The following is a 26,454-nucleotide window of genomic DNA, read 5'->3' as shown; positions in this document are numbered from 1 at the left end:
TTACTGACCAGTTGCCAGTCTCCCCTTCTTGGGCAAGGTTCTTGAGCAGGTGATCCAGGCACTGTAGGATGAAACTGATTTCCTAGAGCCATTTCAGTTGGGGTTTTGGCCTGGTTTTGCCACAGGAGCTGCTTTGGTTTCTCTGTATGATGACCTCTGTCGGGAGAGAGACAGTGGGATTGTAGGTTAATTCTCCTTGACCTCTCAGCAGCTGCCAATACCATTCATTGACCATGGTATATTTCTGAGGAGGCTGTCCAAGTTAGGAGTGTGTGGCAGTGCTTTACGGTGATTCCAGCCCTACTGGATGGTCGTTTCCAGAGGGTGATGCTTGGGGAGTGTTCTTCAGCCCTGTGGAGCTTTCAAGGTGGGGTTCAGTTTTATCTCCTGTGCTGTTTAACATCCACATGAAACTGCTGAGCTTTGGAGTATGTTGTCACCAGCAATATGCTGATGACACCCAGCTCTACTTCTCCTTTATATCTGCAGGTGAGGCAGTGGAAGCGCTGGACCATTGTCTCGCCTCGGTAATGGCCTGGATGAGAGCCAGCAAACTGAAGCTCAATCCAGATAAAACTGAGGCACAGTTATGGGTGGTTCCCTAGACTGCATGGGTGGGAGCTTGCCTGCTCTTGATGGAGTTACACTCCCTTTGAAAGTGGGGGTACGTAGCCTGGATCCTTTGCTGTTGCTTGAGACTCAGGTGGCAACAGTGGCATTGAGTGCCCTCCATGAGCTTCAGTTGGTGGCCCAGCTTATCTGGAGAGGGATCGTTTAACTTCTGTTTTCTTTGCTCTGGTAAGCTCTAGGCTAGATTACTGCATCTGAAGACAGTTTGGAAACTTCAACCAGTGCAGAATTCATCAGCCAGGTTGCTCACTGTGGCAAATGCCAATCCTGGTCCAACCGCACTAGATGACAGTTTCCAGACCCAAATCAAGTGCTGGCTCTGACATATGAAGCCTTAAATGACTCAGGACAACAATAGCTCAAGGACCACGTCTCCCCATATGCAACAACCCCGACCTGTGATCATCACCTGAGGTCTTTGTCTAGCTCCTCCACGAGAGGACCGGATCGCGTTAAAACGAGAATGGTCCTTCTCTGGGTGGGCTCCCCATTTGTGGAATGCTCTCCCCATCCGTATCTTTAGGCACCAGGCAGAGGTGTTTCTCTAGAACCGTTCTATGTGTTTGTGGGAGGGGAATTTGTGGTTTGCTTTTGTTTTATAATGTATTTTGTGTTCTTGTTTTGTATTTTTATGTTGTGAACTGCCCTGTGATCTCCAGATGAAGGGCAGTATGCAAATTTAATTAATAATGATGATGATGATGATGATAACCATAACTCAAAGAAGGCTATGGACAGATTCTCTTATTTAACGTATGCTTTAATAAGTATTTTTTTATTGAATATCTCGCAAGAGGTATGTGTCTAGGAGTTCTTCTTTTCCCTTTAACTCTTCCCTTATACTTAAAAAAACATAAACATTAAAAAAAAACTCCCTGTGTTCATCATTTGTAGCAGCCTAAAAGAACTAACTTTGGATGAAACTTCCCTGTCTGGTTGCTTGGAGACAAGTTTTGCTTGCCCCAGGTGAGCAGAAGTAGCTGTCTGTAAGAAGCAAAAAGGAACCTTCTACCATATGTGGTGGACATGCCCCAAAATTGGGAAATTTTGGAGCATGATCCACGAATACTAAGAATGTCATATAGTAAAAGGCCAGGGGCATTCCCTTTAGGAATTTTAAATGATGATATTCCAAAAGACAAAACTAAACTTTTCCTATATGCGACATCTGCAGCAAGAATCCTGGTGGCTAAGTATTGGAAAGGGAATCAGTTACCCTCTAGGGGAGAGTGTTTATGTAAGCTTTCAGAATACTTAGAATTAGCCAAATTGACAGACGTAATAAGACAAAAACCAAAAAGTGAAGTAAAAAAAAGAATGGGAGTGCCTAAATGAATACCTTAAAAGTCAAGGTTCGAGAACAGAAATCTGGCTGAGTCTGGAATAACCTTGTGAAGGGAAAGGATAAGAAAGAGGGATTTATATCTAGATGTTAGGATAGAGATGATTAGGAAAACAGGGCTGCTCCTGCTGTTCTCCCCCCCCCCCCCACTCACCTGGGATGACAAACCATTGGTCAACCCCTGGGCTTCTCCATTTACGCTTTTCAACACCTTTCACCCATTTTTTCCTTTATCCGTTTTTTCAGAGGCTCGAAAGATGCATGGGCACCGTAACATCGCTGACGGGCGGGGTCTCCGAGAGGGAAGCCAACGACGCCCTGAACGCTCACGTGAGTATCTCAGTGCTGGAGTCACCTTGCAGAGGGTCCTCAAAAGCCCTTCCTCTTGCATCTAAGAGGGGCTGATGGCTGCATTTGCTAACCTCAATGGCTGTGCTCTGCCTCCGCTGTCGAAGGGAGCCTACCTCTGACTACGAGTTGCCAGGAATCGCCAGTGGGCAGAACTGCTGCTGCTGCTGCTGTGCTCAGGTCTTGCAACTGGGGAGACGAACCTGTGACAACAGGGTCATAGAATCCTAGAGTTGGAAGAGACCACAAGGGCCATCGAGTCCAACCCCCTGCCAAGCAGGAAACACCATCAGAGCAGTCCTGACATATGGTTGTCAAGCCTCTGCTTAAAGACCTCCAAAAAAGGAGACTCCACCACACTCCTTGGCAGCAAATTCCACCGTCGAACAGCTCTTACTGTCAGGAAGTTCTTCCTAATGTTTAGGTGGAATCTTCTTTCTTGTAGTTTGGAACCATTGCTCCGTGTCCGCTTCTCTGGAGCAGCAGAAAACAACCTTTCTCCCTCCTCTATGTGACATCCTTTTATATATTTGAACATGGCTATCATATCACCCCTTAACCTCCTCTTCTCCAGGCTAAACATGCCCAGCTCCCTTAGCCGTTCCTCATAAGGCATCGTTTCCAGGCCTTTGACCATTTTGGTTGCCCTCCTCTGGACATGTTCCAGGATGTTGGACTAGATGGGCCATTGACCTGATGCAGCTGCAGGCCTCTTGTGTTCTTACCAGATCGGAGAAGTTCGTGGTGGAGGAGAAGGCTGCCCATGGCTTTAAGCCCCAATGGCTGAGTTCTTCTTCCTCTGAATACCAGGTGTTGGGAATCGCAAGGAGGCAGCGCTGCTGCTGCACTCGGGTCCTGCTTACGGGATTCCCATTGGGGAAGCTATTTACGGAGAAGCTCTTTACGGAGCCTCCTTAAGGCTTTTTATTTAAAATAATGAAAATTCAGCCGGACTATTTTCAGGGTTGAATATTGTTCCTGCTGCTTTAACAGATGGATTTAACGCGTTCTTAACTGTTTTAGCTTTCCGTTCTGTTTTTAATTTCTCCTCTTTTTTTTTTTGTACCGCCGCCACAATATTTCCAGTTTACAACTTCTTTAAATAAAATAAATGATTGGCACCTTAAAATACGAGAGTATATATAGAACTTGCCAGCATGACAAACAGATTAAGAAATAAAGATGATAAGAATTTGAAAGAAGACAGACATTATATATTTAGATTATATGGAAAAAAATATTACAACAAGAAAATAAGCGTAACAGGCTGACGAAAAATACTCGGCGGTAGATGTTGCAAAGTGGGATAGTGTAAGGTAATGAAAACAACTTAGTGTAGTAAGAAAAGATAGCATTTGAAAAGATAGCAGATAGGAAACCAAGGAAAGAATGGGAGGGGAGTACAAGTTAAGGTTTATGAGAGTTAAATAAATTATTATTTAAATACATATGTCTTATATTTATGTTATTTCCGCCTTCTCTTATTATCCTGTGTCTGATTGTAACACAGTAGGTGTTGATGATATGATCAAAGAGAAAAGCAAATAAAAAATTATTTAAATAAATAAAAATAAACAATTTGCTTCCAGGCATCCTTAATTGAAGTCAGCTTGGAAGGACTCTGAAAGCATCTTGATTTTATTTTAAATTGTTGCTGCTTTGGGAGTCCTTGCTTGCTCTACGGATTCCTTCCTCCCTCTCCCCGCACCTTCCCTCTGAGGTTTGGCCTGCCGTTAGATAAACCTTCCGGTCTTGCTCCTCCAGGTGTGCAAAGGAGCCCCTCAGCACGAGGAGATATGCCTGGGCCTTTTCATGCTGATCCTCACGGAGCCTGCTCAAGCGCAGAAGGTAAGGGCCCTCGTTTTTCGCTCTGAAATGCCTTAGGGGGCTGTCTCCTATGCCAGTCCTACTCAGAGCAGACCCATGGAACTCAACAGACATGACTGACTTAGCTCCATTGGTTTCAATGGGCCTACTCAATGAGTAGATATTTTAGTTGTGCCCAGAAGGCTGGGAGAGGTGGGAGACAGGATTGGTACCTTTCCGCTTCTGATTCCCTTGTTTTGTTTCACTTCCTTCAAAAGTGATAGTCCAGCCCCACTGTTGCATTTGGGACCCCTGCTCCTCCTTCTGCTGCTCTGATGGTGCCACTGTGCCGCTGAAGTTAGGGTTTCTGCATATGTCTTTCTTCTTGGTCACCCTGGGAAGGGGCCTGGTTGGGGCTGGGTTGAGCCCCATAACCTCAAATTTCCTATCCCCTCCTTTTTAAAAAAACAACAACAAAAACACCAATACTCTAAAAATGCTTGGACTAGGCTTTCTGCAACTTGGGTCTCCAGCTGTTTTTGAACTACAACTCCCATCATCCCTAGCTAGCAGGACCAAGTGGTCAGGGCTGATGGGAACTGTAGTCCAAAAAACAGCAACTGGAGACACAAGTTTCGGAAACACTGGTTTAGACGGTGGCTGGAAGCAGCACTGGCAAGATGCCAGCCACCCACATCCACACCAAATACAGCGGTACCTCGGGTTACAGACGCTTCAGGTTACAGACTCCACTAACCCAGAAAAAGTACCTCGGGTTAAGAACTTTGCTTCAGGATGAGAACAGAAATCGTGCGCCAGCGGCGTAGCGGCAGCGGAAAACCCCGTTAGCTAAAGCGGTACCTCAGGTTAAGAACAGTTTCAGGTTAAGAACGGACCTCCAGAACAAATTAAGTACTTAACCCGAGGTACCACTGTACACTAGGACACTGTGTTGGAGAGTCACGGCTTCCCCGCAAAGAGTCCTGGAAGCTGTGGTTTGTTAAGGATGCTGAGAGTGGTTAGGAGATGCCCGCCCCCCCCCCATTCCCCTCCCAGAGGTGCATTTCCCAAAGTGGTTTAACAGATCTTGGGAACACTGCAACCGAGATATTGAAGATTATGCGGTGTAAGCCCATTAGTCAAAATGTTTGCATTTCTATGCAGGTAGATGTACAGTGGTGCCTCGCAAGACGAAAAGAATCTGTTCCGCGATTCTCTTCGTCTAGTGGTTTTTTCGTCTTGCAAAGCAAGCCCATTGACAGCTTAGCGGATTAGTGCTCCAGCGGTCTAGCGGCTTCTAGCGATCAGCTGTTAAGCGGCTTAGCGGCTTAGGAAAAGGGGGACGGGAGCGAAAAAAACCTGCGGGGACTCGCAAGATTTTTTCGTCTTGCGAAGCAACCCCATAGGGAAATTCGTTTTGCGAAGCGCCTCCAAAACGGAAAACCCTTTCGTGTAGCGGGTTTTCCGTCTTGCGAGGCGTTCGTCTTGCGGGGCACCACTGTATAATTCCTGCAGTGAACGTCTCAGTCAGACTGGTTTTGACTCAGCTCCCTGCCCTAGTCTGCTAACCAAACGAGTCATCAAAGTTGGTGGCCGTCACTCCTGCGGCAGCATCTGGTCATGGGATGGCCACAGACTCAGAAACATAGAATTGTAGCATTGGAAGGAACTGCAATGATTATCTTAGCCCAGGGTTTCCCAAACTTGGGTCTCCATCTATTTTTGAACTACAACTCCCCATCACCCCTGACCACTGGTCCTGCTAGCTAGGGATGATGGGAGCTGTAGTCCCAAGTCTGGGGTACCGTTATCTAGTCCAGTCCCTTGCAGTGCAGGAATCTTTCGTCCAACGAGGAGTTTGAACCCACAACCCTGAGATTAAGACTCTCGTGTTCTGCCAACTGAGCTATTCCAACAGCTTGAACAGAGGATTAGGCACAACCTTGGAAGATAAGGCTGTTGAGACGTTGTTGTTGTTATTGTTGTTGTTATTATCCTCCTCCTCCTCCTCATCCTCCGGACGGCCACTGTGAGAGCAGGAAGCTGGCCATAGGTGGACTTTGGCCTGATCCACCAGTCCATGCTCTTCTTACATCTTGTTATTAAATATACCAAGAAAAAAGCACACCAAGAACTCAGGCCAATGTAAGTTTCAATAGTGGGAGTGGTTCCTACTTACAAGTCGATAGTAACAAAAACTAATCCATTCAAAGGTACAGTGGTACCTCGGGTTACATACACTTCAGGTACCTCGGGTTACATACACTTCAGGTTACAGACTCTGCTAACCCAGAAATATTACCTCGGGTTAAGAACTTTGCTTCAGGATGAGAACAGAAATCGTGCTCTGGCGGTGCAGCGGCAGCAGGAGGCCCCATTAGCTAAAGTGGTACCTCAGGTTAAGAACAGTTTCAGGTTAAGAACGGACCTCCAGAACGAATTAAGTTCTTAACCCGAGGTACCACTGTATGTATTCTGACAAGAATTACAAACTCAAATAGAGATTACAAACTCTTAACAGAGATTACAAACTCACACTCATAAACTCTAATCCATAATTGACTTCTGACTTCTGACTGCTCTATGATTGAAACTGAGTCTCCATCTGCAAGCTGATAAATTATAAGGATCAACATTAATGTTTATTGAAAAAGAGAAAATCTTTGTAACGAATTATTGTGTTATACATATCTTTGAGTTTGAGTTTGTAACCTCTATTTGAGTTTGTAATTCTTGTCGGAATACATACTTTTGAATGGATTAGTTTTTGTTACTATTGACTATTGACTTGTGAGTAGGGACCACTCCCACTATTGAAACTTACATTGGCCTGAGTTCTTGGTGTGCTTACTTCTTACATCTTGAGCACTGCCTCTTCTACTAAGAGAAGGGGCACTGCTCTCCCTTAGGGCACTGCCCCTACTAAGAGAAGGGGCACTGCTCTCCCTGCCCATCTGGCTGGGTTTCCCCAGCCGCTTTGGGAGGCTCCCAACAGAATATTAAAAGCACGATAAAGACATCAAACATTAAAACTTCCCCAAACAGGGCTGCCTTCAGAAGAAGCTGTCTTTTAGCAAAGCAGACAATTTTGCCTCTCTAACTCAGTATCACCCACGCTGACAGGCAACAGCTCTCCAGGGCTTCAGGCGGGGGGTCTCTCCCAGAGGATGCCATTGGGGTTCTTGAACCTGGGACCTTCTGGGCTCAAGTCAGATGCTATGCCTCTGAGCCGTGTTCCCCCCTTTCGCCCTCCTTGCTCTGGACGCGGATTGGGCCTGCCGAGGAGCCGCCCTCTTCCGAAGCCTCTCAAAGAATGCCTCTCCTAGCCCCCCTCGCAGGAAATTAGCTGCGTGCCGAGCCCGTCCAGCTGTGCGCTGGAGACCCTTGGCTGCGTCGGGGCCGCCGGGGTGACAGCCAGCTGATGAGTGTGCGAGGCGGCTGCCTCCTCCGCTCGGCTGGCTCTTGCTTTTAATTAAAGTTCCCTTCCCAAAGTATGGAGGAAGGGCCTTCTGCTCTCTCCCACCCCCCTTCCAGCTTTTTATCTTTCACCCAGACTTAAAAGCCTCCTGTCTCCTTGACATCTCCCTGCTGCTTGCCTCTTGTGCCCATCTCCGGAGCCTTACGCCGGCGGGGTCTGCTGGCGGGTGCTGATTTATTCATTTGCGTGACACATTTTCATCAGGCTGCAGACTCTTTCCTTGTCAGTGACATGGGCCGTGTTGCTAGACGCTTGTTGGGTGTGTTTCGCAGCAAAAATAAGAATGGTTTACTGTCAAGTATAAGGAAGCCATGGGACGCGGGTGGCGCTGTGGGTTAAACCACAGAGCCTAGGGCTTGCCGTGAGAAGGTCGGCGGTTCGAATCCCCGCACCGGGGTGAGCTCCCATTGCTTGGTCCCTGCTCCTGCCAACCTAGCAGTTTGAAAGCACGTCAAAGTGCAAGTAGATAAATAGGTACCACTCCGGCGGGAAGGTAAATGGCGTTTCCGTGCGCTGCTCTGGTTCGCCAGAAGCGGCTTAGTCCTGCTGGCCACATGACCTGGAAGCTGTGTGGTGACTCCCTCGGCCAATAAAGTGAGATGAGCGCCGCAACCCCAGAGTCGTCCGCGACTGGACCTAATGGTCAGGGGTCCCTTTACCTTTATAAGGAAGTCATCTGAGTCGTCCTGCCCTGCATTGCCACCCTGGTTCTGCTGCCACCCCAGGTGTCTTCCAGGAGGACAGATTCCAAAAGGTGCCTTAGATCAGGTTTTAATTTAATAGGCACCTCCCCTTCTTCCTATGGGTCCTGCACCCTCCTTCAGCATTCTGCAACCTGGTGTCCTTTAGGTGTTGTTCTGGACTACAACTGCTGGTTGGGGCTGAGGGAGCCAAAAGGCCTGGAGGGCACCAGGTTGGGTACAGCTGAAATAAATGCATAGCATTTTCCTGTACCCTTCCATCTTCCCCCTCTGCCCATCTCCCCCTTTGCTGTGTTATTATATCAGCTGTCTCATTTGCAGTATATTATATGCCAAGCATCGGGGGCCTTAAGATTGGCAAGGGAGGCCCTGTATGGTGTATGGTGTAGTGGTTAAGAGCGGTAGTCTTGTAATCAGGGGAACCGGGTTCAAGTCTCCGCTCCTCCACATGCAGCTGCTGGGTGACCTTGGGCCAGTCACACTTCTCTGAAGTCTCTCAGCCCCACTCACCTCACAGAGTGTTTGTTGTGGGGGAGGAAGGGAAAGGATAATGTTAGCCGCTTTGAGACTCCTGAAGGGGAGTGAAAGGCGGGATATCAAATCCAAACTCTTCTTCTTCTTCTTCTTCTTCTTCTTCTTCTTCTTCTTCTTCTTCTTCTGTGGGTGGCTGCGCCCGGCTGGCATTGACAGGTCCTTCTTGGCACCTTCTCGCTGTTTGTGAAATGCCTCCCAGGTTGGAACCATGAACTGGAGCCCTTCATGTTTTCAACATTTTGTTGCAGGTGTAACGCTATGAATATTGTATGACATCACAGTGATAAGAATTTGCCTGGGATTGGGCTGGAATGGAGTATCCTGGGAAAGGGCGTAGCTGGTTGGAACCCTGAACTGGAGCACTCCACATCACCAGCATTTTGTCACACTTGCGAATATCGTAACGTGGATAAGGGCTTGTAAGTTAGACTATCCTCCACCAGGGCCAGGGCCTTTTCAGTGATGGCTCTGACCTGGTGGAATGCTCTGTTCCATGAGACTAGGGCCCTTCAGGATTTAACCTCCTTCTGTCGGGCCTGTAAGACACAGCTATTCTGCCTGGCCTTTAATTTGAATTCAGCCTGATCTTTTTATTTCCCTTCTCTTCCCTCCCCCTTCCCTTTTATGAAGATCACCCGCTCTGAGACCCCACAGCTAATTCTCCCCTGGCCTCCTCACTGGCCAAGGGACCAATTCAGCCAGCTAGCTCTGGGGATTATCTAATTGATTTTTTATTTTTATTGTTATTCATGTTTTTATACTGTATTTTATGCTGCTTTTATAATTAAGTGTTTTAAAGTGTTTTAAATTTGTTGTTAGCTGCCCTGAGCCCGGTTTTTGAACCGGGAAGGGCAGGGTATGAATAAAATATGATGATGATGATGATGATGATGATGATGGAATGGCACATCCTGGGAAAGGGCTGACTGGCTAGCTGGCTGGGACCCTAAACAGGAGCACCGTTTTGTCGCAAGGGGCCAGAATTTGAGCCAGGATTCACCTGCAGAACGCCACTGCCTTTACATAGCCTTTTGCAGTTTTGGTGATAATAAGACACCCCAAACGGAGCACCTCTTATAAACCCCATCGGTTCCTAGGAAAAGAAATAGGAGGCCAAAATCTTGGGGCCTCGGCACTAGCGTCTCTGTCCTTTCAAAACACGGGAGATAAGAGCACCTTCAAACATGGGCAGAGTGCTTTACCTAGCCCTGGAGGGACTGGACCCTTTTCCAGTGACATCCCTTCCTCACCCTCGCCGCTGCCTTCCTCCTGCCCTCTGAAACACCTTCTGTGATCCCCGTTTTGTGGCTTCGGGAGAATTGCCCAGGGCGCCAGGGCGCCTTGGCCCTAATTGTACCACGCGGCACCGGGTCAGGGGTTATTTCACCCCTCCTGCTCGCCGGCCAAGTGCGCCTTTTAACATTTGGAAAGCGCCAAAAGGCCGAGCCAGAGACCTCGCCTGTTGTGAGCGTGAGGTTGCTGAGTGCTTTGCGAGTTCAATTGAAAGGGCGCTTTCAGGGGCCTCATTAGCCTCTCGGAGGGAGAACGCGGAGAGCAGATCCCTCTTTGCCTCCGCGGCGTGACATTTAGCAGCACAAATTAACATCCATGCAGAAGTGAGTTAACAGATGATTTCCTGGTTCCTCTCTCCCCTTCCCTCCCTTCTGCCAACCTCTCTTCCACCCCACCCATCTTGCGTCTGAATACCGTAAAACTTCGCAAGAAGCCTCACTATTCATTATTATTTTTATTATTAACTGGACTTGCTAGTTGCTTTTGAAAAATGAAACGTAAACTCATTTTACTATATAATAATAATAATAATAATAATAATAATAATAATAATAATAATTTTTTATTTATACCCCGCCCTCCCCAGCCAAGGCCGGGCTCAGAGCGGCTTACAAGCAATAATAAAAACAGGATGAATGATTACAACTTTAAAACAAAAATAAAATACAACATTAAAATAATGGAACATTAAAATATTAAAATGTAGCCTCATCGCAGGAGAAGGAAAAGAAAGAAAGAGGAGGGGAAAAAAAGAGAGAGAGAGAGAGAGAGAGAGAGAGAGAGAGGGAGGGAATCAAATTGGCTCCAAGCCAAAGGCCAGGCGGAACAACTCTGTCTTACAGGCCCTGCGGAAAGAAATCAGATCCTGCAGGGCCCTGGTCTCATGAGGCAGAGCGTTCCACCAGGCCGGAGCCAGAGTTGAAAAGGCCCTGGCTCTGGTTGAAGCCAATCTAACTTCCTTAGGGCCTGGGACCACTAGGGTGTTGTTATTTATGGACCTTGAGGCTCTCCATGGGGCATACCAGGAGAGGCGGTCCCGTAGGTACGAGGGTCCTAGGCCGTGAAGGGCTTTAAAGGTCAAAAGCAGCACCTTAAATCTGACCCTGTACTCCACCGGGAGCCAGTGCAGCTTGAAAAGCACTGGGTGAATATGCTCCCATGGCAGAGACCCCGTGAGGAGCCTCGCTGCAGCATTCTGTACCCACTGGAGTTTCTGGGACAGCTTCAAGGGCAGCCCCGCATAGAGCGAATTACAGTAGTCAAGCCTGGAGATGACCGTCGCATGGATCACTGTGGCCAGGTCGGGGCGGGAAAGGTAAGGGACCAACTGCTTGATGTGGCGAAGGTGGAAAAATGTCGCCTTGGCTGTTGCTGTAACTTGCGCCTCCATGGAAAGGGAGGCATCAAGGATTACACCCAAACTCTTAACGGAAGGCAATGGCACTAATTGGGCCCCCACAAGAGAAGGGAGTTGGTCCCTCATCCCCATGCCATCCCGACCTAGCCATAGGACCTCTGTCTTCAAAGGATTTAGTTTCAATTGGCTCCCACGAAACCATCCAGCCACAGCTTCCAAGCATCTGGTCAGTGTGTTCGGGGCCGAGTCAGTGTGGCCATCCATCAGCAGATAGAGCTGAGTGTCATCAGCATATTGGTGACAGCCCAGCCCATAGCTCCGGATAATCTGGGCAAGGGGGCGCATAAAGATGTTAAAAAGCATCGGGGAGAGAACTGCGCCCTGCGGCACTCCACACACCAAGGAGTGGCGCAACGACATTTCCCTCCCTAATGCCACCCTCTGTCCCCAACCAGAGATAAAAGAGCACAACCAGTTACGGGCTATGCCCTGTATCCCTACGTCTGCAAGGCGGTGGTCCAGAAGATCATGATCGACCATGTCAAAGGCTGCTGACAAATCTAAAAGGATCAGCAGTCCTGACCCGCCTCGATCCAGTTGTCTACGGAGATCATCTGTTATACCACAAGCATTAAAACCAGTATAAAACTGAAACAGAACGAGAGCTCAAAACACGAATGGATGTAAAAAGGCTGTCTAAGAAACCCCACAAAGCAGTTGCAGTATTTAAAACTCTCCCAAGATAAAGGCCAAAAACCTGGCTGAAAAGTAGTGTTACTGCTGGGCTCCTGAAAGTAGCCATTGATGGCACCAGGCAAGCCTCCCTGGGGAGAACGTTCCAAAGGCAGGGAGCCACCACCAAAAATACCCTTTTCTCATGTCATCTCACTCCAGACCTCCCAGGCCCATAGAGAAGGACCTCAGATGTTGGTTTCAGGATGTGGGTGGGTCATGATCAGCTGATCTGCTCCAAGTCCTCCCAAATCTGAGCCTCTGAGCAGTTTCCACTGCCTCCTTCCTCCCCCACATCCCTCCACCGTGCCCCCCCAAACTTCTCCCACACCGCCTGCGCTCCCCAAGCTCTGCCTTTGGCTCCCGAAACGTTTTCCTGGCCATTCGCAGGCTCCTCTTCCGCAAGCATCTCCTTGCCAGCTTTTTGCAGATTGAGTCCCGGGGGTGGGGGGTTGTTCTCTTGGAACTTGACAAGCGAGCAAAATTTGGACACGGGGAATATATTCTCTGCTTGTACGTTTTGGACGAGCAGAGTCCCAGCTGATTTACGACTGTCCGACACACTTGGCCGTACTCTTCGTGTATGTTCTGCATTATGTGTCGCCTGGAATTATTTTCATATGTCAGATGGTTGGGCTTGCGGTGCCATATAGAAGCAGCGACCCCTTTCGCTGCTTTCTGGTTACTGATGCATATATATGTCTATTCCTTTCCTTTGGTCGCCAGTGGCGGGGAGCAGCTCACCCCCAAAGCAACCAGTGCTTTGGCTATTCCCGATGTACCAGCTTGGCTTCAGGCACTGTCTCCTTCTGTTGTTAGAGCACAGATGGAGAGCCTGTGGCCTCCCAGAGATGTTGGTGGACTACAACTCTCGTCACCCCTGACCAATTGGCCTTGCAGGCTGGGGAAAATGGAAGTTGGAGTCAAACAGCACCTGGATGGCGGCTACGGGTTCTTCATCCCAGCTCTAGGTAATAGAATATTACACCTCTATAAGCGCATTTAATACGTGATCCCTGATTGTTTGGGATGTGTGTCTGGAATAGGGCTGGAGAACCCATGAGCCTCTGGAGGTCCTTGTGGACTGCAGTTCCCATCAGCCCTGACCATTGGCTGCACTGGCTGTGGCTGATGGGAACTAGAGTCCCACTGGAGTCTGGCCAATGGGAGCTAGAATTCCACTAGAATCCGGCCAATGGGAGCTAGAGTCCCGCTGGAGTCCGGCCAATGGGAGCTAGAGTCCCGCTGGAGTCTGGCCAATGGGAGCTAGAATTCCACTAGAATCCGGCCAATGGGGGCTAGAGTCCCGCTGGAGTCCGACCAATGGGAGCTAGAGTCCTGCTGGAATCCGGCCAATAGGAACTAGCGTCCCGCTGGAGTCCGGTCAGTGGGAGCTGGAGTCCTGCTGGAGTCTGGCCAATGGGAGCTAGAATTCCACTAGAATCCGGCCAATGGGAGCTAGAGTCCCACTGGAGTCTGGCCAATGGGAGCTAGAGTCCCACTGGAGTCTGACCAATGGGAGCTGCAGTCCAGCCAATGGGACTAGAGTCCCACTGGAGTCCAGCCAATGGGCGCATACCTTCTAAGATGCTGTAGGGCTCCTGCATGATAAGGATGATGATCAGGGTAATGTGAATCTGCCTTCAATGTGGTGAGCCAGTTGTCCATTCAACCCAGTGCTGTTAACTCTGACCAGCAGCATCTCTCCAGGGAACTGCACTTGGCCCCTGGGATGGAGTCTCCCCACCCCTGTTTAAAGAATCTGTATGCCATCCACCACCCACCCCAGAGCAGTTTCTTTTTAAGTTATATGCTGTGACTGCACTCTGTTCAGCTGACACATTCTCTCATCTCTCCCCTGCCCTCCTCCGTGGCCACAGTGTTACCGGGACCTGGTGCTGGTCAGCCGGGACGGGATGAGTGCCGTGTTGAACAAGATGAACCAGATTCTGATGGAGAAGTATCTGAAGCTGCAGGACACGTGCCGTACGCAGGTGGGCCATGCGCTATGCGCCGCGTCTTGCCTATGCGCATTTTCTTTTCTCTGTGTGCCTCCGTACTTTAAAGAACCGTGTGTGTGTGTGTGTGTGTGTGTGTGTGTGAAGCAGGAGCTGCGATCAGCCCGCTGTTTGTCTCAAGCCCGGAGTGCAGTGCTGCCCAAGGCATCTCTGTGCGGCATTTTGAATTCTGCAACCTGAAGACCCAGATTCCGCAATCGGCACCACATCTGCAAATCTGCAAGCTGGGTTTCAGGGGCATATGTAATGCGGTCTGCAGTTGTGGGTACTTCCTCCCCCCGGCCCCTTGCTCCCAAGCCCCAGTGCCAGAATTAGAATTTTTATATGGAAAAGGTGCATTGAGGCATACGGGGGAAATCAAGGGAAGTACGGTGCTGTAAGCTTGGGGGTGGGTCACGAAACACAAATTTGTGGTAGGTGGGCTTGGTGGCTGTGTTTGTAATCCAAACCTTCTACCCTGCTGCTAACCCCGGGAATCCCCGCATAGACACGATTCTATAACTTAAGTGGTACTTGGGGTTCCCTCCGCAACCACAAGGACTAGAAACTTGCAGGATGTTGTTTTTTTAAAAAAATGAGAGAGCAGGGAAAAATCCCGATTGCGGGTTCTTTGATTCTATGAAGGAACCATATTCTATGAGCAGCGAGTTGTTAGGACCATGCCATCATCTGGCTGGCGCAGATGCTTGCATGCAATGCCTTTCTTCTGCCTGGACAAGGCGTCAAAGAGGCAGGAAAGGCTGGCTTTCTCCAGGTCATTTGAAGGAGCCCTGAATTCTCTTTTCTCCCACGCTTTAGTTGGTTTGGCTGGTGCGGGAGATAGTGCGGAGCGGGATTCTGGGCATCGAAGGCGTCTGCATGACCTTCATGAAGCAGATCGCAGGTGAGTGCGTTGGGGGGGCATTATCGCTGGAGAAGGTAGCCCCATAAAGCATCCCGCAGGAGGTGAAGGAAGGCTGCGTTGATGGCTGCTAGCCTGAGTGAGTGCCTTTTCTCTATCAACCATTCCTCATAAGCAGGGCCAGATTTACTGTATTTTTCGCTCTATAAGACGCACCGGACCATAAGACGCACCTAGTTTTTGGAAGAGGAAAACAAGAAAAAAATATTCTGAATCCCAGAAGGGCAGCCCTTCTCCCTCCTCGAGGAAAAGCTCCCAAGAGACGCTCCACTCGGCTCTTTAAAGGGACTGCTGAGCAGAGCCTCCCGCCCGCATTCGCTCCATAATACGCACACAGGTTTCCCCTTACTTTTTAGGAGGGGAAAAGTGCATCTTACAGAGCGAAAAATACGGTAGGTTTGATGAGGCCCTTAGCTACTGAAGGTAATGGGGCCCTTTATTGTGTCTAGCTGTCCTTTGTCAACAACAAATTGTCACTGTTTTTTGTGTTGAATATATGCTATACGCTCTTGTGCTCAGGTCCTGATTATGAGTTTCCCACAGGTATCTGCTTGGCCCCTGTGAGAACAGGAGGATGGACTACAGTAGAGAGCCAGTGCGGTGTAGTGGTTAAGAGCAGTAGTCTCGTAATCTGGGGAACCGGGTTTGCGTCTCTGCTCCTCCACATGCAGCTGCTGGGTGACCTTGGGCCAGTCGCACTTCTCTGAAGTCTCTCAGCCCCACTCACCTCACAGAGTGTTTGTTGTGGGGGAGGAAGGGAAAGGAGAAGGTTAGCCGCTTTGAGACTCTTTCGGGTAGTGATAAAGCGGGATATCAAATCCAAGCAAATCCTCCTCCTCCTCCTCTTCTTCTTAGTCTTCTTCTTCTTCTTCTTCTTCTCTGGCAGAGGCAGAAATGCTTCTGAGTACCAGTTGCTGGAAACTGCCGCAGGGGGAGAGCTCTTGGGGGCGTCCCATTGTGGCGTCTGGTTGGCCACTGTGAAAACAGGAAGCTGGGCTAGATGCAACCAATATGACTCTATTTTCTTAAGTTGCCCAGTCCTCATCAAGCAATCAGGCCATTCTGAGTAGCCTCCTGAGCATCATTGCACCCAACCTTGTCCCTAAGCTGTTATTTTTGCTGCTGCCTGTGTCTAATGAAGGGAGCATATTGTGGCAGTCACTGTTTGCCTATGGTAATGCTGGCATGTTCCAAATGAACCGCCTGTCATGTAGAGCTGAGGTGCCGAAGGGCCAGGTTGCCAACAGCTACAGGGAGAGCACTGGTTTAATTGTGTACAGCCGCCTTAAACCGGAGCCAGGCAGGGCCAGGAGAGAGGGAGGGGTGGTTGACAGCAGGAGGGTTGCCCTTTTCAGGTAACGAGGGACGAAATAAGTTGCTCAATTAGCAGCAAGGTATATTGGAGCAGCTCTCTCTAAGCGGGATTGCAGTGGGCGCAGATTTTCTTTATTTCGCATGTTTTGATTACGCCCAATTTAAAAAATCCCTGGTGTGTTTAGGGTCATTTTATTTTATTTTTGTAGAGAACAACCATTACTCGGGAACATTATTCTGTAATTATATATCCTTTTAAAAAAGGAAGAGTTTGGTAATGCAGCTGCCTTAAATTGTTCATGTGCCATTGCAGATATAGAACGTTGTCCAATTTAATAAAACAGATTTATCCCTAAACCATTTTTTATGCAATTATGGGACACCTGTTTTTGTTTTTAAAAGATGCAATAACTTTTGCAATAACTCTTGGAAGATTTCCTTTTCACTTTACATTAAAGTGTGTATAAATATTACGCACGTAGGATTTATCTTCCATTTTTAAAGTTATAAAGAAGTCTCGTCGCCAGAGATGAGTTTGTATATAGCAGGACTGAGGAACCAGGGGGTCCTCCAGCTGTGGCTGGACTATAACTCCCATCAGCCCCAGCTTGCACGGCCTACGATTAGGGATGATGGGACTTGTAGTTTGGCAGCATCTGGAGGGTAACAGGTCCCCCACCCCTATCCTGGTCACACCTCCCAGCCAATCAGGGATCTCTCATTAAATTGCAGTAATAGGATGCCTCTTGGCCAAACAGTCCTCATCTCTCCGCCCCACCAGTTCCTTCCCTACCAAATCAGGTATGGTCTTGATAGGGATCTTGAGAACTTTTGGCACACTTTTGTGCCAGGCTGACATCAGGAATTTGCCGCAGTGGAAAATCTGTCATTTTGTTTTTTTAACCGCCAGCATCTGCAATGTGGAGTTGGGCCTGTATGAGCTCAGAGCTTGCCAGCTCCCGCCCCGCCCCCCCCTCGCCTGAAGGACAGGCTCTAAAAGCTATTTGTTGGGGGGGGGCGGGCAGGAAGGACAAAACCATAGTGGACCAGCAAACTACTGTCTTTCTCCTTTGTTTGGCACCCGTGCCAAGTGTTTGCAGACTTCTAACTTACGGGAAACTTCTTTTCCTAAGGTACCTCTGCCGCCCCCTCACCCTGATAAGGTTTTTTCTTCTTTTTACGAGGATTCGGTTGTCATGACTACATCTTTTGAGGGGCCCCCCCACTCCCCTTCTCAAGGACAGGCATCCAAGAATGGCTCAGCCTGACTTTTAAAAGAGTACTCTGGTGGAGAAAGGAATTTGCCCCGCAATCGCTCACAGCAACCAGGAATTTACAAGCCTCGGGGCTCTTTGTTAGCTAGCTTGCATGACAGCCTGACCTTGGGTGCCCCTAGTCTAGAGTTGGGGGGCCCCTGCGGTCCTCCAGATCTTACTGGACTCCATCATCCCTAGCCGTTACCCGTGCCAGGGGTGGGGTGGGGGTCTGATGGAAATTGGAGCCCAATAACGCCTGGTGCAGGATGCGGGTGGCGCTGTGGGTTAAACCACAGAGCCTTGGACTTGCTGATCAGAAGGTTGGCGGTTCGAATCCCCACGACAGGGTGAGCTCCCATTGCTCGGTCCCTGCTCCTGCCAACATAGCAGTTCAAAAGCACGTCAAAGTGCAAGTAGATAAATAGTTACCACTTCGGCGGGAAGGTAAATGGCGTTTCCGTGCACTGCTCTGGTATGCCAGAAGCGGCTTAGTCATGCTGGCCACATGACCCGGAAACTGTACGCCGGCTCCCTCGGCCAATAAAGCAAGATCAGTGCCGCAACCCCACAGTCGGTCACGACTGGATCTAATGGTCAGGGGTCCCTTTACCTTTACCTTTACCACCTGGTGGGGGAGCTGAGTTAGGGGAGGTTGCCCTGGCCAAATAGCCCTCCTTGCTGTCTTCTGGCTGACATCACGGGTGGAGAAAGCCCTGCTTGTTGTGCTCAGGCCTTGCTTTCAAGGGTCAAAATTGGGTGTAAATATCCCTTCCGCTGAGCATCTCTCACTCCTCCATTTGGGAGGCCGAGATGACCTTTCACTTGCTCCCCAATTTTGGCCTCACCGAGTCAGGCCGCTGTGATTTAATTTGGGTCCCTCAGCGCTGCATCGATAATCAATACCAGCTGCTGGAAGCTGCAGGAGGGGAGAGCTCTCTTGTACTTGGGTCCTGCCCTGATTGGTTTCCCTAATGGGCCATTGGCCTGATCTTGGGGTTTGCAGTCAAATTTATGGGGGAGAAGGTGGTCAGTAGCTACTGGCTCTTCCTCCACGTTTGAAGGTAGTAAATGCGTCTGAATAAAATCATAGAGTTGGAAGGGACCCTGAGGGTCATCTAAGTCCAACCCCCTGCAATGCCAGAATATGCAGCTGTCCCATACGGGGGTCAGACCTACAGCCTTGGCGTTAATCAGCACCATGCTCTAACCAGCTGAGCTGGAGACTGCTGGTGTACTTCTGTTGTGCTCAGGTCTTCCCTGCAGGTATTTACAGAAAAGGCACCAGGCAGGCTGCTGTGAGAACAGGCAGGCCATTGGCCTGATCCTGCAGGCTCTTTTTACATCCTTATGGGTTACAGGGAGGGAGGGCTCTTGTCTTCAGGCCCTGCCTGTTCACCTCCTAAAGGAATCTTGAGTGGCTGGTGTCAAAGGCTTTTGACCTGATCTGGAACGGTTCTTCCAATGTCCGTTTGATCATTGGTTTCCAGAAAGTACCTGAGTTATCCCATTGAGCAAAGGAGGACGGGGTTCTCCTAGGGTGGGTGAGTTTAACGGTGTACTGGGGAAAAACAATAGCAGCAAAAAGTTTGATTAGCTGAAAGGTATCAGGGGGCAGATTGGTGCAAACCTGACGCTGGAGGAAAGTGCAATCCACAGTCTGAACCGGCTTCCTCCCAACCTTCTCGTCACCTGTTTGTCTCTTTGCAGGCGGAGACGTAACGGCAAAGAATATCTGGTTGGCGGAAAACATCCTCGATATGCTTACTGAGCAGAGGTATGTATGCCTGGTTAGTCGGCCATTGCTGGCAGCCAGGGGTCATTGCCTGCTCACAATGGAGCAAACGGACGGCGCTTCCTTAGACTTGTTCTGAAGGCTTGTTCAGGTGGATTCCCTGGCTGGTGGCTTTGTGTTGCCTTTCAGGGGCTCAGCCGTGTCTGACCTTGTCCAGTGTGGACTCTGAAGTTCGTTTTCACGCTACTGAGCCTTGCCAGGGCTGATCAGTCCTGACTTCCCCTGTGACCAAGATGAAGAGAGCCCCAAAGCAGCCCTGCATAGAGACCGCACAATTAATGAGGCATGGCTTTCTGCTGGGCCTTATTGCTAGGAGCGATGAATATTTATTGCCTTGGTACGAACCCGGCCACCTTCTCCAGACACCCGCTGCAACAGGCTTGAGTCACCGAGGCTGATCTGACTCTGTTTACACCGAGTCTCGGTTGCCCACGTCGTTCCTTTTCTGTAGCCCCTTTTTCTTTGCATCCTGAGTGCATCTGTCATAATATTTCAATGCGCGGTTCCCTCTCTTAGGATGGCATGTGTAGTAGCTGCAATGTCTTTTTGAAATTGCTTATTGCTGTGGTGAACAATCATGTTGTTAAAGCGTTTTACTTCGCGGGGGACGGACAGACACATAAAGAGTTTTTCAAGTGTGCTTCTTTCCCATTGGCAAGGAACAGTTTGATTCTAGCTGCGTTGCCCCACAGTGCCATCTAGTGCGCTCTTCGGAGAGCGAGCACGTTTTCTGTGGCTGGAAGAGCCAGGGGGCTGTAAATCGTTGCTTTCTGCCTGCTGGTTCTTGCCTAGACAGTCTTTACGTAGTAGTTCGTCTTGTTTGTCTCCTGCAATGCCTTACCTGACACAGATCCCTGACAACCCTCACCTTAGGCTTAACACACACAGGGTCAAGTTTCTAGCCCACATGAAGGCTTCCCTCTCCTTCCTTTGAGTGTGATGTTCCATGCCAGAAGAAGTCCAAATTCTGTGCTCAGAGGAACTTTGCACTTGCAACAGTCTCTCCTGCCTCCCATTTGTTGGACACATTTGAAATTTAAGTTGGCAAGGGGGAAAGAGGAACGGGATGTAGCAAAACTCTGGGCAAGATTGTGTTTCTTGGCCTGTGACTGCCTAGTGGCATCTCGCATACAGAATCGGGCACCCCGAGTGGTCCAGCAGTTAAGCAAGTACTTAGCCTTTACGATGGTAGAGATGCTGGACTTTCGGTCTGACCGAACAGATGTCTTCTTATCTCCTTACGAGAGAAGCTTTGAAGATTTAGCAGAAGGACCTGTGGCTTCCAAAGGGCTGCTGCCAGTCAGAGTAGACAATACAGTGGTGCCTCGCAAGACGAAATTAATTCGTTCCGCAAGTTTTTTCGTCTTGCGAGTTTTTCGTCTTGCGAAGCACGGTTTCCCATAGGAATGCATTGAAAATCAATCAATGCGTTCCTATGGAAACCGCCTTCAGACCAGGTCCGGGACAGTCTGTCCCCCGACCTCTTCTGAAGGCTGGGGGGGTGGACAAGGGCTTTTCTTCCCACCCCCAGCATTTTAAAAAACCCCGGGACAGCATTTTAAAATGCTGGCGGGCGGCAGCGAAGGCTTCGCTGCCGCCCGCCAGCATTTAAAAATCCCCCCGGGACAGCGGAGGACTTCTCCACTGTCCCGGGGCGATTTAAAAGCCCCCAGGAAGGCAGGCGGGGGGGACAAAGACTTTTGCCCCCCGCCAGCCTTCAGAAGAGGTCCTGGACCTCTTCTGAAGGCTGGCGGGGGGCGAAAGTCTTTGCTCCCCTCTGCCTGCCTTCAAAAGCTGTCCGGGACAGCGGAGAAACACGCTGCGTTTCTCCGCTCTCCCGGGAAGGCAGGCAGGGGGGAGCAAAGACTTTCACCCCCCGCCCGCCTTCAGAAGAGGTCCTGGACCTCTTCTGAAGGCCGGCGGGGGAGCAAAAGTCTTTGCTCCCCCCGCCTGCCTTCAAAAGCCGTCCAGGATAGCGGGAAGCACTTCCCTGCTATCCCGGACTGCTTTTAAAATGCTGGCGGTGGGGAGCAAAGCCTTTCGGCCCCCGCCAGCCTTCCTGGACCTCTTCTGAAGGCCGGAGGTGGGGGAAGGCTTTGCTCCCCACCGCCAGCATTTAAAAGAGGTCCCCGGAGATTTCCCTATGGGCTTTCTTCTTGCGAAGCAAGCCCATAGGGAAATTCGCCATGCGAAGTGCCTCAAAAAACGGAAAACCCTTTCGTCTTGCGGGTTTTTCGTCTTACGAGGCATTTGTCTTGCGGGGCACCACTGTACTGGGTTTGATAGGAACACACAGTGCTGCTGTTTATCTCCGAGGCGAAATACGGGGAGCCGTACAGATGGCTGGGATGCCGTCTTCATCGCTCTTGAAAGAGAATAGGACAAATCCACGGAGGGGGCTGAGACTGTCAGTGGCTGCTGGCCACAGTTCTCCACTGTCGGAGGCAATATGCCTCAGAACCCCAGTTGCTGGGAATCACAGGGGGTGTGGCCTGGGGAGATGGGGTGTGGCTACGGAGGACGTGAAGCAAGGCCAGCCGGGGGCGTGGCTTGGGGAGAGTTGCTGCATGTGCACCCCTCACCTGAGAGCCTGGGATTCCCCAGGACTGCCTTGAAAAAAGTCACCTTCCCAGTTTCTCCTGCGGCTTGTACTGGGCTGTGGGGGATTGATAGGGGGAGAGCCTGGGACATTCCAAGGAGGGGAAGGCTGCTCCTCAAAAGCTGAATGCCCCCACATGGGGGGCTTTGTGCCGCAGCAGAAAAGGCCCTACCCAAAGTCCCAGGCCCTCATTGGCAGTGTTGCTCAGGGGTTGACGAAGAATGAGGAAACAGGCCCATTCCCCCAGTGTTTCTTAAACTTGGGTCCACAGCTGTTGTTGGACTACCACTCCCATCATCCATAGCTAGCAGGACTAGTGGTCAGGGATGATGGGAGTTGTAGTCCAACAGCAGCCGGGGACCCAAGTTTGAGAATCACTGACTGCTCTAGGGGGCGGGTCCTGGCCTGGGAATTTCGAGGATTGAGGGGAAAACTCAACTGAGGTCGGCAGAATGGAAAGCGAGGTTTTAATTAAGCAGCATAGTTGTGGTTTTTTTAAAAAATGTGAAACCAAAACCCTTCCGCTTTGGCTGCTTTAATTGGGAGCAGAAGGTGTTGTTGGTCAAGCATCCGGATCGGGGGGTGAGCCAAGCCCACCACGTCGCGCGTTGGCCCTTTCCGGCACTCAGTGGCGTAACGAGACCGGAGCTGCCTCTAGAGCACCCTTAAACCTTTCCTCTGTGTCACCTGCCAGATCAATTACTCCCGAGCTCAGGCTGGAGGGCAGCGTCAGGCACAGACCCCCTGACATCGGCTGCCCCCTCCTTTGCCACTCCTGCCCTTTCGCTGCTGCTGCTGTTGTGCTGCACATCCAGTAAATAGACTGGAAGCCCTTTTGCCCCGCAAAGACCTTCCTCTTTGAGATATTTTTAAAAGCATAACTAAAACAGATCTCTGCTTAGTAGCCTTGCTAGGGTCAGGATGGGGGGAGGGCAGGATGATCTGACCATGTTGTTGTTGTTTAGTCTTGTCCGCCTCTTCATGACCCCCTGGACCAGAGCACGCCAGGCACTCCTGTCTTCCACTGCCTCCTGCACTTTGGTCAAACTCATGCTGGTAGCTTCGAGAACACTGTCCAACCATCTCGTCCTCTGTCGTCCCCTTCTCCTTGTGCCCTCCATCTTTCCCAACATCAGGGTCTTTTCCAGGGAGTCTTCTCTTCTCATGAGGTGGCCAAAGTATTGGAGCCTCAGCTTCAGGATCTGTCCTTCCAGTGAGCACTCAGGGCTGATTTTCTTAAGAATGGATAGTTTTGATTTCCTTGCAGATCTGACCATGGAGGGCATCAAAGCCTCCCCTCTCCCTCCACCCCCCAGTCTGAAATCTTAATTCAGGCTTCCTCCCAGGTTCTTAAGATTTGCCACCTTCAGCAACCAAATACCCGTTGCTGGAAACTGCAGAAGGGGGAAGAGGGCTCTTGTGATCGGATCCTGCTTGTGGGTTTTCTGCAGGCATTTGCTTAGCCTCCGTCAAAACAGGACACTGGGCAAAATGATCCAGCAGAGCTCTTTATATTCGTTTAGAACAGAACCTCCATGTCCTAAGGCAGTCTACCTCTCAATGCTGGAGACAAACAACAGGGCTCTTGCCTGGGGGCCTTCCTGGGAGAATCTGACGAGCTGCTGTGAGAACAGGATGCCGGGCTTGATCCCGCGGGGCTACTTGTACATGTTCTCAACGACCACACTGGTTCTGAGCGGTCGGGAGGGCTGGCGTTTGCACCGGGTTGTGGCGTGGAACTAAATTCTCCCTTCTTTTCAGGGAGTGGGTTCTGAAGAGTGCCATGCTCATCGCCATGTCCGTGTACACCTACCTCCGCCTGATCGTCGACCACCATGGCTCGCCTCCCCTGCACGCCCTGAGGCAGAAGGAGGTGGAATTCTGCATCTCCCTGCTCCGCGACCGGGTAAGGGAATCTGGGAAGTGTTTAGCTGCCTGAAGGCGTGTGGGCGGGTGCCATCTCTCGGAGGAAGGCACTTGAGGGACAAGTGACAGCCGCTTTCCAGACAGCCTCCTTTGTCGCCGCAGACACGCTCGGCCCCCGCTCTCCTTGTCTTCTCTGTGGGGGCCGACTTCGAAACAACGCAGCCCATTGTGACTCCCGCCCGGATGAGCGTTTTGTGTCTTTGCTGCTTGTTCCTCTTAAGGAGCTGAAAGCCCAACCAATCAGGGATCACACATTCAAATTCACTTAACAGAAGAGTGAAGCTGGGCTGGGGAGAATTGCAGCCCTTCAAATCTTGCGGGCCTTCAACACCAAGCAGCCCCGGCCAGCATAGCCGATGGTCAGGGGTGATGGGATTTGGAGTCGAGCGACATCTGAAGGGCCATGGGTTCCCGTGCTAGTCCAAACCCCTGCCCGCAGCGACACCGGCAACCCAGTACAACAAAATCCCTGTTGAGTTCTGGTTCCAGCAACATCTGGAGGGGCCGCAGGTTTCCCACCCTTGTTTTTACAACCCTTGCAGGAAAGTCGAGTGGGAAGGAATAGTTTCATGCTTTGCCGTAGAGTTGTGGGGCAGCTGCAGGAAAGGTCCTGCTGTCAGGGAGAGCAAGTTATGCTCACATACTGCCTGAAGCACAGCCAGGAATCTGATCTGACTCTCCAGCGCTGCTAGCAATAGTAGTAGCGTTCATGATTGCACCCCTGTTGCTGTTGGCCATTGAATACAATTGCACCCCTATTGATGGCGGCCTGTGAATGTGATCACACCCCTGTTGCTGGCGGCCATGGATCCCGATCACCGTTTGCGATGGTGTTGACGGCCAGAGTTAGAAAAGACTCAGCCTTGGCCACTGAGCTTTGAGAAATCCACCTTTTGAGTCTCCCTCCCAGGTCGTGATCGACGGTCAGCCTCAGAATTTATAGCGCTGCCTGTTTGTTTGTACAACTGCAACCATTTCTTTTTTAAAATTTATTTTATCTTTTTAATGCGGCAGCCGACCTTGCTTGTCACCCTGCCTCTTTGGAACCTGCTATCTTGAAAGGGGGGCAAGACCATCTGCCGAGGAAAGGCCTTTTCAGCCGACGGGTGGGATGAATCATCCTTTTTTTGGGCTTTGCCAGGGTTTTAGGAACTGAACGTTCCCCAAAGCGCACACTCTGTCCATATCCCTGTGCCTGAGAACAATAATGACTCCTCCCCCCCCCTTCTCCTCCCTCTTCCTCCCTACCCCAAGTTTATGGATTGCCTTATGATTGGCCGAGACCTGGTGAGGCTCCTGCAGAACGTTGCTAGGATACCGGAGTTCGAACAGCTCTGGAAGGACATTATCCACAACCCACAGGTGCTGAGCCCCCAGTTCACAGGTAGGTGATGAAGTTCCGGAACATTATGGACTAGCTCCTTCCAGAGGCTGAGTGCTTTTTAAAAAAATTTCCTGTTATTTGTCAACAGTGAGTTGAATCCAACGTCAGTCCTGCTTGTGGTAGTCCCTTTGAAATAGATGAGCATGACTAGCTCAGGTCCGGTGGGTCTACTCTTGAGTAGAATGTAGTTGGCTCCAACCTGGTGTATCTGTGCCGCCCCGTAACCAAAGTTCTCAGCTGCCCACTGTGCCTTGTTCTGGAAAAGGAGCCCTTACTAGTTTAGAGGGGTTAGCAAATTTATGTATTTGTTTCACAAAATTTATGTACCACTTGATTGTAAGGGGGGAGAACAACGACCCTCAAAGAGGTTTTGAAAAAGAGTAAGGAGGAAGGGACGCGGATGGCGCTGTGGGTTAAACCACAGAGCCTAGGACTTGCCGATCAGAAGGTTGGGGGTTCGAATCCCCGCCACGGAGTGAGCCCCCATTGCTCAGTCCCTGCTCCTGCCAACTTAGCAGTTAGAAAGCACGTTAAAGTGCAAGTAGATAAATAGGTACCACTTTGGTGGGAAGGTAAACGGCGTTTCCGTGCGCTGCTCTGGTTCGCCAGAAGGGGATTAGTCATGCTGGCCACATGACCCGGAAGCTGTACGCCGGCTGCCTCGGCCAATAAAGTGAGATGAGCGCCGCAACCCCAGAGTCGGCCAGGACTGGACCTAATGGTCAGGGGTCCCTTTACCTTTAAGGAGGAAGAAGCTGACAGGCAGTGCCACTCCCTGGAGAATCACAGAAATGTAGAGTTGGAAGGGAACCAAAATTTCATCCGGTCCAACCCCCCCCCTCCCCCAAGCAGGAATCACAGCTGAAGCATCCCTGCCTCCAGGATGGGAGCTGGCAGTGAGGCCTAGTGGGTTGGCCTCACCTGCACAGGGGACATACAGCTTTTTGGTCTGGCAGATCAGAGTTCAGTGCATCTTTGCTGCACTTCGAAGAGAAGATTCCTCCACCCAAGAGAGAGAGAGAGAGAGAGAGAGAGAGAGAGAG

The 26,454-nt window shown here is 50.3% G+C and overlaps 1 protein-coding gene across 2 annotated transcripts in view; it reads left to right on the top strand.

Annotated features, from left to right (window-relative positions):
- Window positions 1–26,454, top strand: part of INTS3 (integrator complex subunit 3) — a 94,066-nt gene that overhangs the window by 14,349 nt on the left and 53,263 nt on the right. For both annotated transcript variants that reach the window (XM_083715594.1, XM_083715595.1), the window contains exons 2-8: window positions 2,219–2,302; window positions 4,085–4,168; window positions 14,102–14,215; window positions 15,038–15,122; window positions 19,418–19,484; window positions 23,863–24,007; window positions 25,282–25,411. In XM_083715594.1, the coding sequence (XP_083571720.1) occupies window positions 2,219–2,302; window positions 4,085–4,168; window positions 14,102–14,215; window positions 15,038–15,122; window positions 19,418–19,484; window positions 23,863–24,007; window positions 25,282–25,411 (709 nt within the window). The remainder of the gene's footprint in view (window positions 1–2,218; window positions 2,303–4,084; window positions 4,169–14,101; window positions 14,216–15,037; window positions 15,123–19,417; window positions 19,485–23,862; window positions 24,008–25,281; window positions 25,412–26,454) is intronic.

The sequence above is a fragment of the Podarcis gaigeae genome (genome assembly GCF_964106915.1).
Source record: "Podarcis gaigeae genome assembly, chromosome: 16".
NCBI classification, from domain to species: Eukaryota; Metazoa; Chordata; class Lepidosauria; order Squamata; family Lacertidae; genus Podarcis; species Podarcis gaigeae.
The sequence above is the reverse complement of the archived record's forward strand: the minus strand, read 5'-3'. Positions and strand labels throughout refer to the sequence as shown.